Raw genomic sequence first — 11,117 nt, forward strand, 5'->3', positions numbered from 1 at the left:
GATAATTCACCACTTACGACTAATCAGAACTTTAATTAACTTATTTATAATGATTTATTCGAGTGGGGAAGACAAGAGAAAAATTAATAAACAAACAAACTGAATAACCAAGAAATTAATCAATTACGTGATCAAGAAGAACAGAAATTGATAGTGATCTATTATTCTCAATTTGGCACATAAATATCCAAACCCTTTATGCAGTTGATGGCTAAAAACAATTGGACACTAATGGGTTACAATTATTACACTTAACCCTTTTGACGACTACATAATTAAATATATTATCTTTCCCATTACCTCTGTGTGTGTATAGATTATTTAGATAGGTATATATAGGCTTATTCTATTAACACCCTATATATTGTTGATTAGACCCTACATATTTAATACATCCTATATTTGCTTTTTTAATACACACCACATACTTTCTCATAATACCCTTACACCCCACATTCTCATACACCTAATATTTTCCACATACACCCCACATTTTCTATACATCCCATATTCTTCAAATCTTATAATACTCATTTTCAATTTTATAAATTAAATTGACTTAGGATTAAAACCCTAACATTCTCTAAAAAGAGAATTCTACAATCCGGTCTGTTGAGCTTGAATTTCATTAGGTCATCACAGCCAATCTCCTTTTCTTTGTCTCTTTAAGCCTTTTGCTAACAAAAAAGGATTTCTACTAAAAAATGGCAACTAGGAGGAACCTAACAGATCAAAAGTAAACCCCAAAAGATGAATAAGAATGGAAAAGGCGTTGCTGGGTTGGCCTCCTATGAAATTGGGTAGTATGGAAAGCAAAAGCAGACTTAAATAATTACCGATGTCATTGAATAATTAAGACAATGACAAATATGAAATTTTACCTCATGTGAAAATTCCGAAATATTGATATCGTGTTCCATTCGTTAAATTTTTTCTCAATCAACATGTTTATAGTTTCAATAGTTAGAGTTTTATTCAACAATGGAGTGGAGGGTGAGAGGGGTCTTGGTAGCTGAAGAAAATAAATAATACGTTAAAAGTAATTTGGGGTGTATTTAGAAATTTCTTATTTTCTTTAAACCTCATAAGGTCGAAATTGTCATTGCATAGTAGGTTACATAAACCACTTAAGATTAAATTTCAATGTGGGATGCATTCAACATTATGTGGGGTGCTAATAAAAAAAGTCTATATATAACACTATACTTTCTTAATTTTACCAAACAAACACAAGTAGCTAGTAATTAAATAAGAGTAGTACTACTACAAATAAATTTTTTCCTCCCCTTGATGAATTCCAAATGATAAATCATGACTTAGGCAATTTCTGGTAAGCAGCTCTTCTATCATCTGCAACGCAATTTTCTCTTCTTTATCAATCTCTGCCATGAGTTCGGGCGCCGTCTCTGATGATGTTGCAATCGAAACCGACTGATCTGAATTCGACATTAGCTGTGATGGTACAACACTCTGATCATCAGCATTATTAGTATCAACATTACTATTATTCTTCTTCTTGCCAAGCTGAATAGTCATGACCCAATTGGAGTTATCAGAGCGTTGACCTGCCCGCTTTTGCCACACTCCAATGTGAGAGCTCTCATTGTCGAGCCTCAGGCAGGTCATGGATGGGGATGGTATCTTGCTGCATTTCCTTAGCTTGGCATGCAAGATTTCCGACAAACCCTTCGGTCCGGATGGTGAATCCAAGTCACCACTACTAGTTTTTGGGTGATCGAATGATCCTACTGTGGCACGAGTACTCTTACTCTGAGTTGTAATAGATGTTGGGAAATTGGTCTTGGCATTTCGTCCGCTCATCAAAACGGCAGCTTCATCGTATGCTCGGGCAGCTTCTTCAGCTGTCCCAAACGTCCCTAGCCACACCCTTCTCTTCCTGCAGTAGTCACCATAATCACACGCGAATGTACGTATTATATGTAGATGATATATACATATACGTACATACATATATATATGCATGCATGTATGTATGTATGTATGGTTGGTGAGGGTTGAGAAGAAATAACCAAATGGTACATATATGTTGGTGAGGGTTGCTTACAGTATTGGGTGGCGGATTTCTGAGACCCAAGAGCCCCAGTGACGCTGCCTGACGCCTCTGTACTTCTTTGATTGCACCATTTTGTTTGTTTATCGAACTTAGAGAGAGAGAGAGAGAGAGAGAGAGAGAGAGAGAGAGAGAGAGGAATGAAAGGGCGATTGAGAGGTGAGAGAAGTGCAGAAAATTTGAGCTTACATATGATGATAGATATAGGTAGAAATAAAAAGAGTAGGAGGAGAGGCTATATGCAATGGTGTCGGCGAACTAAGCCCAGCATATATGTACGTTCTGCAGTGCTTCTGTAATTAATTTGTCAACTACAACCTCCATAATACAGTAGCCTCTCATAAATACTCAGTTCCCTCCTCACTTGTCCACCGGCTGCTCTCTCTCTCTCTCTCTCTCTCTCTCTCAAGACTAAAGCGACTTGCACATTGACATATTTTTCTTTACATGTAGTGAGTATACATGAATTATTTTGATGTTGTTTTTGTATGTTTATTAAAATTTGAGTATCGGAAATGTCCACTAATAAAATAAATATGTAATGCAATGGCTCAATATTAGGAATCAAATCAACTAGCTCGCACACATTTTCTTTCTTTTTCTTTCCTGATTCACGACTTTTCTCAATTCAACTAATTAAATGTCAATAATTCGTTTAAGTACAGTTTTTAGGGCATTTTCAACAAATAATTGCATGAATGAATAATATGTAAACAGTAATCATAAAATATCTAAATATATATTGTCCAAATTCCATGTTCATAATTAATATCATGTCTCTCTAGCTAAGTAGCTAGTTTATTGTAACTTTTCCGTCACTTGATATATATACTACTGGTACATATTATTTAGACTCTAACTTTGACACTGCGTGGACTTGGGGCTTATTGTAATATCTTCCTCCACTATTAATTTCATATAAAGATTTTAACTAGAGAAATTATATTCACACATTCTAAATTACTTCTCTCACACCTTTTTAATTTTTTAATATTTTAATATTTTCTACACACCATTAACACTTAATAGAAAAATATTAAAAAATTAAAAAAATGTGGGAGAAGTAATTTGAGATGTGTTAATATAATCTCCCTTTAAAATGAACTCTTTGAACCTCCTATTGCATGAATGAACTACATAGAATATACGGAAAACTTTTATTCACACTTACTTTTACCTTTTATACACATTTGTTAATTTTTTATCATTACTTTTCTTCAATTTATTTGATTCGATAAAAAAATTGATAAAATTGTGTGAAAAACAAAAATATTTATATAAATAGCACTATCTAATAAATAAATATATGCACAAACGCAACAAAAGATATTTATCTCCACGTTTGTTGACTGGAAAAATGAAATTGAAGGACTGGACGTGAATAAATATTCAGAAACACATCGACGCATCAGTGAACAGTCATGATGAACTTTCAACAATAAAAGGTCGATGGATGCATGCTTTGAAATGATAGGAAACAGATTTCAGATTAGGACTTAACATTCAGTCCATCTCCCATATCTGCATATCGAATAAAAATCGATGTCGATGCGATATTAACTAACTTGTACCCTCTCTGCTAGTCTGCTTCCGTATGTAGTGTAGCTAGTTAGTTACACTGATGAGCCTCGGATTTTCAGCTTTGAAACTGACAGCTAATTAAATCCAGGCGACAACTGCAGGCAGTGTACAGTCTGCAGTGTCTGGATAACTAATTGTATTGTTGTACGTAGTACAATTACTATATATCTCGGACTGGATTAGCTTCAAGGACTAAGCTGGACTGACTTAGACTAGACTAAACTGGACTAACTTAGTAAAGCGTTTGGTGCAGTATTGGACTAAGAAGCTGGATAATAACAAATTCTAATATTATTTTATTTAATATATAAATTATTAATATTTTATTATGATCTTATCTTTTTCTCCATCTTTTCCTACCATTTCCGTCCCACTCTTTTCCTCTTCTCTCATTGTCCCACCCTCTCCTCTTTTTTTCCTCTCAGACCTCTCAATTCATGTCTCTTTCTCATTCCTGGTCAAACTCCTTATTGATTCCAGTCTCTATTTCTCTGTCCTTCCTCCCTATCTAGCTATGCGTTGTTCAAACGGAACCTCACGGCTCCAATTTTCCCGACGAGTTGCAGGTTTCCCGATGTGTTTTTTGGCCAACCCTCATTAAATTGGATGAAGTTAGCACCGCCAAAAAAATTCATCACCACCCTTGGACCGAGATCTTAGCTTTGCATGCTCGAATTTGTCATGGATTTGAAGAAGCCCAAACAGGCCGAGACTTCCAGGCCATTTTCCGGCCACATTCGACCATATTTTGGCCTCGATTCAAGTAAAATCGTAATCTTGTCACTCCCAGCTTCAATTTGGTATATTTTATATGAAAGTTGGTTGTGAAATGGATCTGAAAGAGAGTCGGGAAGTTAGATTGATCTAGGTGACCGGCAATGACGAGGAGTCTGTCGGGAGTGGTCGTTGAGCATGACAAGGATGAGAAATAGAGGATAGTCTTAGCTAGTCCCATGGTTATTGGGGGGTCTCACTAAGACCTCTTAGTGAAGGGTTTTGTCCATGCTAGTCCCCTTTAGTCTCATTAATGTTAGTCCCAGTATGGAACAAACACAGTATTGGACTAATAGCTAGTCCAGTTCAGTCCGAGTTAGTGAGGGCAAACAAACGCCCCCTAATTGTACTGACCCAAAAAAAAAAAAAACAAAACAAATTTACTACAATTGTGTGTCAGCCATAATGGAAAGTTTGAATTGATAAAAAAAATTTAAATAATTTCTAATCACATAATTTACGATGAACATATAGATTATGAGAATTTTTAAAATCCTCACAAAGAGGATCCAGATGAGATCCAAATCTTCTTTTAATGGTTTACTTAATACTCTATTTTTTCTCGTCTAGAGATGATAGGGTTTACTCGTATATTGTAGGGAGAAGATGAGAGGGCTCTTGCGGGGATCAAGTTTACTGTATAAAATTCTTGTATTTTGGAACAAAATGAGGGAAGTAAAAAAAAAAATATATATATATATATATATATATATATAAGAAATTCTATATAGTAAATATATAGCTCCAACGATGATTCAATACCTATTTGGTACATTACAAAAAATACCTGCTACATAAAATTGGTACATGTATACAGTATACCACAATCATCTCCTAAAAAGGTGCTTAAAAAGTCTCAACCCAATAATAACTGGCACTCTTCCTGGGGAGTGTGGTACTGCAACCCTTGCCGACTGCCGAGCGCACAAGTTCAGTGCCCAGCAACAGAGGCCATACGCAAATAGTCCAAGACAACAGAGAGGATGGAACCGTACGGAATTGAGGTGGACGTAAGATAAAAAGAGGTTCACATACGGTGGAGATGTCAATTCCAAACGTCACGTTAACTCATTAAATGGCCGATTAAAGTTCTTCACCCATTGTGTTAGGTTTCATATTTAAGATTTTGGAAGACGTAGGTGGCACAAACAGCGAAACACATGGATCTAATGCAAGACCGCGAGTAATTGGGAAATAATAAAAAAAATGTTAAATAAGTACATAAACAAATTAAAAATTAATGTATGATCGTGATAGATCTACAAATTGAAATGAAATCACATGATGAAGATCACTTTTTAATTCATCATTACTAGTCCTTGGTTTCCTTGCATCTTTGGCTTACATATGTTCAGGTTCCACGATCAAACTAAGAAATGGTGGATGTATAGAGGGTGAAGGGCAGAAGTACTATAGAGATCCTTAATTCGGAACTCTTATTTGTAATTAAAAAATTAATAATATAAAAACGGTGGTTAGGTTTTGATTTTCTATTACACACATGCAATATGGTACGTAATAATGTTTCAGCTTTTATTTTATGGAGAATTTTGATATGTGAACCAGGTATTATATATGATCATAATCGGTCTCACTCTATATATATATACACACACACACACACACACACATGCATGAAGAAAGTTAACTTTTTACCATAAAATCAATTGATAGTACGAAAATTAGCCTAGCTACTTATAAGCACATGTAAGGTCCCTTAATTTTTCAATAAAGAATTCATGCTCTCGACGCGCCCTTCACGTGTGCCAAATTTTCAAGCTCAATATATAGACAATTCAAATCGGGTGATACTGAACACTTGTTAATGGGGAAATATTACAACTGTATTTGTACAAGGCCTTTGTACCACAAACGTGTTAACCACACATTCTAACTAACACTAGTGTTGACCACACATTCTAACTAACACTAACTACCAAAACTATTACAAAGTATCTCAACAAAAATCAAAACTAAGTTTTATCTTTTACAACTAAATTTTCCTTAATACATGTGGCCATCATGCTTCACACACGGGACAATCTGTTCTAAATTGTGAAGAAAGTTAAGATTTCATTATAAAGTCATTGATAATATGAAAAGTAGCCCAAATATATAAGCATGCAAGGTCATTCTTTTCTGGATGTGACATACATACTTTCAACAATGCATGCGCGCGCGCACACACAGTGGCAGATCCACTAAGGTAACTACTGGTCCCAAGATCCTATGGAAGTTGGAAAAATGGTTGGGAAGGTACTCGGAGGACACTATGGCCGTCTGGTTTGTGACTCGAGGACGCCCACAAGTGTTCAATGAAATACCTAAATGGGTATTAGCATAATTCGGTAGCAATCCTCAATAGCTTGCCTGGGTTGTTATCAAGTTGTTTTCTTCTTCTTTATTTTAATGATCTGACCAAAATGACGTCGTCTTGAACTACGCCTTTAAAAAAAAATCTAACACTACACATCCGAGCCTTCAAGGCTTTATTGACCCTCCATTCTTATTCCATGTTAGTATACACACTGTTAGTCAAGTGCCAACTTAAAAATAGTGTTTGTTAGTTACTAAACTAACTTATTTGTACTGATTCGTTGATTAAAGTGTTCTTTCTCTCAATGGGATTGATCCAAAACATGATAATGAGAATCATTTTCTTAGCTTTGTTTTCTCTCTCTGCTAGCGTTTAGATTCTATGGTTTTCTAAAGCTCTTCATATAATTTTTCAACGTAAGCTTTCATGGTATAACCCCACTGCGCACCACCACCACCTGTCCCCGGCGCACCACGTCGTCCGAAATTTTTAAAGGCTTTTACACTAAGATCCCAAGATATTGGAATTCGGGATCCCCACTGTATATACATATTGTTTTGTAACCTGAAAAATTAAATGGAAATAATTAGCTACGTAGGTAGGATATATAACTGCGTGCTTCCTGAACGCATGCATTGATGGGACATGATCACGAGGCCTTATAAATTCCATGTGCTTCATTGTGTACTTCCATATGGTATGACCTTTTCAAATACTTTTTCTGTTCGATCTTCATATCCATGCATTTAAACTGTTGTAATATAGTCCAAAGATATCACATATATTTTCACGTCATGACATGATCCATGCCAGCAACAGCTTAGTGTGTTCTTTGTACGTGTCTACTGATTTCACCATGAGTATTTGTTTTATCCCGGCGGGAAGCAGGAATTCTAAATTTTGAAAAATCAAAAGGAATTTTTTTTATTTCCATTAAATCAAAATATTTTCCAAAAGAGGATCCAAAATCAGGTCCGGGGGGACATGATCCTATACGTACAATTGGAATTTGAAAAAAGAGCATAGCGCGCTAGTTGGTGGGCACAACCATTTGCTTGGCAATGGACATGAGTAAAAATAGCTCCAGTGACTGAGGTAAGAAGAGCCTTTGAATCCTCAATAATATGCCCAATGATAGATGTTTGTACCATACTTGACCAATCCCGAAACTACCAAGCACCGGTCAACTTCATACCTTCAGGAAGCCACTAAAGGATTCATGCAGAAGCACCCCTGCCGAAGCACAAGAGTTTCCCTCCACCCAGGAGGCCAATCACATCATGACACTTGTCAACTTCAAAATAAAGCTCCTAGAGTCCCACATCGACCGCGAAAGAAAGCCGAAGACTCTCTTCAACTATAAAAGAAGATCATTCTCCTACAATTAAGGATTAATGCCATTACTGTACTTAAACTCATCATTAGAACCCATTAATGACGATTATGCTTGAACTTATGTATTCTGTAAACTCTTCACTATCAATGAGAACTCCTTTACCCTGTGGACGTAGCCAAACTTAGGATAAACCACAAACATCATGTGTTCGCTTCCCTATCTCTATCTCTTTACATATTATCCTCACTAGGTGACTAGAGCAACCAAGCGAAAGTCACAAATTTGACACTTTAAGTTGTTCTAAAGTCTCATTGATTTTGTGCATCAACATTTGGCACTGTCTGTGGGAATGACAATTATTCATACTCTCTCTAGCTTTGTCAAACTGGTTTCCACTGTTCATACACTCTTATTTGATCAGGCATCCCTCTCCAACATGGGAAGTGAAGGAAGCCACAGCACGCAAAATGACACCCCTTCATGCCTAGTGTGAAATGGCGAATGAAGGAAAGAAAGAAGTTTACTCTTCAAGCTAAGGTCGAAGAGCTTGAGGCTTAGAACAACAAGATAGCAATGAAGAATGAGATCATCCAAGAACAGTATGAGAAACTCTTCGAGATGCTTTACGAGTATAAGAAAACTTAATCTCACGAGCCCATCACCCTTGTGGATGTTAACCATCATCTAGGTGCCCCCCCAACATAGAGGGTCACCGGTCTTCAACATGGATATTCTTAATGAGAAGCGAACTAAATGTGTTGGTTAATGCAAAACCCAACTGCTTTGACCCCAAGCATGAGAAGTGGAAGGAGGCACATTCTTGCAGAATGAGTGGAATGATTGAAGGCTATTTATCACAACTGTTGAGACTTCTTGAGGCAGTGTCAAGAAAACACCATCCACATAAGCTCAAGGATCAAACACCTAAAGGTCATTGAAGGGCTTAGTCCCCTACCACAACATAGAAAAGCCCCCAATCTAGGAAAGAAACGGAAAGCCTTTGAGGGGATAAGTAGGTGTAGGAGACTTTCAACAGACACGTCTTAGAAACGAATACAATGAATCCAGGGAAAGGCAACAGTCATTTGACCAAACTTTCCTACTTTCAAAAGATGAGGAAAACTTACGAAGAAGAGTTCTAGTGGTGCCTGACTCCACTCAGGACCCCCTTATCTTGTAGCTCATCAAAGAAGTGAACAGGCTGAAAGCCGATCGTCAGCCCAAAATACTTGACTGGAATCAGCCAAGGCCAGGCCTTCTAATAAGGAGGATCATTTGCACCCATCTACAAGGAAAAACTAAAGAGAAGCTTGGCTTACAGTTGTATAATGGGAGGGATGATCCAATTAAGCATATCTACATCTTCGAATCTACCATGGCATATCGAAGACACAATGATGAAGAACAATGTCTCATTTCCCCTCAACTATCTCTGGTGGAGTTCTCAATTGGTATTGTCGTCTTCAACCTAATATTGTGGATTCTTTTGCTGAGCTAAGAAGACTATTCATGGTTCAACACATTTTCCAAGCCGACCGTTTAGACTCTGCTGATGAGTTATACACCATTCGTCAGAAATCGGACGAGTCATTGCTTGATTATGTCAGTCACTTCAACCACGAGTACTCTCGTTGCACTGAGGCAGATGATAAAACAACACTTATGGCCTTCACGGTAAACATGCGTGAATGCTTCTTCAAGTACATGATCAATGTTAACACTTGGAAGACTTACTCTGAGGTAATGATGCAAGCTTACAATCATGCCTTTACCGAGACAATAACATACCAAGAGAACCCTCTTATGGTTAACCCCTATCAACAAGTGAGGAGTAGAAGTCAAGTTCTACCAAGTGAGGAGGTTTTGGTCATTCAGACACTCATTGCATCATCTCTTGCTTTACTTAGCTACTCGCTAAGTCACCAAACTTATTTGTCTCTTGGTAAAAGGAATGATCTTTACTCTCAGCAAGCTCATTACTAAAAGAAGGATAAAGGTTCATATCAAGACAACCAGGGGTGAACGTACCTTCAACTATTATGACCATAGGGTCAAGCCTCGTTCTTTCAAATTGGGGGGGAGGGGGGACTAGGTGCTGAATGAAATGCTATTATAAGAAGGCATACACATTATAAATGTTTTGATCCTCAATTGTTTGAGATCTTTCGTAACACAAGCCATTCAGCAAATATTTAATGAAGAGGAAATTTAGACAACTTCGTCTGAATTTTTTATATTCCTAACACTAGAACACTTGGTCTACGTTGATATACTTCTATACTCTAACTCAGAACTTCAACATGCATACTTTGACACAAAGTAAGTGAAACTACGTGTTACAACCAACATGGTTCACATATCCAAAGTATGGATTCCTTCATGCATAGCAAAACATTCATAAGCATCACTCATGTCAATCAACATAAACATCATACATTTCAACACATTTATACATAAGCCAACTAAGCTTCAAAGGGATGTCAACATATTTTTTGTCATACAACACTTGCTACAATGTGCCTCGGCACCTTGCCCTTATTTTCACCAACCATGATGAAGGAATTCACCTTCGTATCACCAACAAAATGATGAAAGGTACAACCCGTACTCTCAGCAACTTCCCACTCTTATCACCAACTAGGTAACGAAGGAACTCACCTTCGTATCACCAATCAGGCGATGAAGAGTACAACTAGTACTATTAATAAACATTTTTGTCTCAGCAACTCACCATTCTTCCCACCAACTAGGTGATGAGTGGTACAACTTGTACATGTGAACTCTTAGCATTCACAAATAATCAAAAACCTTCAAGCCTTACAACTCAAAAGGGTGATAAGCAAGCTTAACTTAACTCAGCTGGGGAACCCTTACACCCAACAAAGGTCATAGTCACCAACAAAGTCTTATTACAAGCCAACAAAGGCTTCAATGCATGGTATACAAAGATCAAGCTCTTCAACCCTCTTGCATCTGCTCTAGACATTTCCCTTTTGTAACAATACAAACATTACAACTCGTAATAAGCTTCGTACACT

The 11,117-nt window shown here is 37.0% G+C and overlaps 1 protein-coding gene and 1 non-coding gene across 2 annotated transcripts; both read right to left on the reverse strand.

Annotated features, from left to right (window-relative positions):
* Nucleotides 1-553: 553 nt before the first annotated feature.
* On the reverse strand, nt 554-647 carry LOC137720384 (small nucleolar RNA Z107/R87). Its single transcript, XR_011066508.1, has one exon. It is a non-coding gene; the product is annotated as a small nucleolar RNA Z107/R87 (small nucleolar RNA).
* Nucleotides 648-1,088: 441 nt separating this feature from the next.
* LOC137747154 (ethylene-responsive transcription factor WIN1-like) lies at nt 1,089-2,383 on the reverse strand. The gene is made up of 2 exons (XM_068487555.1): nt 2,066-2,383; nt 1,089-1,897 (listed from the first exon to the last, which is right to left on the reverse strand). Exons 1-2 carry the CDS (start codon nt 2,143-2,145, stop codon nt 1,264-1,266), a joined length of 714 nt encoding a protein of 237 aa, XP_068343656.1. The 5' UTR covers nt 2,146-2,383; the 3' UTR covers nt 1,089-1,263.
* Between the last annotated feature and the right edge of the window lie 8,734 nt (nt 2,384-11,117).

This window comes from Pyrus communis, chromosome 1 (assembly GCF_963583255.1).
Source record: "Pyrus communis chromosome 1, drPyrComm1.1, whole genome shotgun sequence".
In the NCBI taxonomy this organism is placed as follows: domain Eukaryota; kingdom Viridiplantae; phylum Streptophyta; class Magnoliopsida; order Rosales; family Rosaceae; genus Pyrus; species Pyrus communis.

Coding starts and splice junctions, on each gene's coding strand:
- LOC137747154 (XM_068487555.1), bottom strand. CDS start 2,145: ATGGTGCAATCAAAGAAGTACAGAGGCGTCAGGCAGCGTCACTGGGGC. Junction 1,898..2,065: donor GAAATCCGCCACCCAATACT/GTAAGCAACCCT, acceptor TGACTACTGCAG/GAAGAGAAGGGTGTGGCTAG.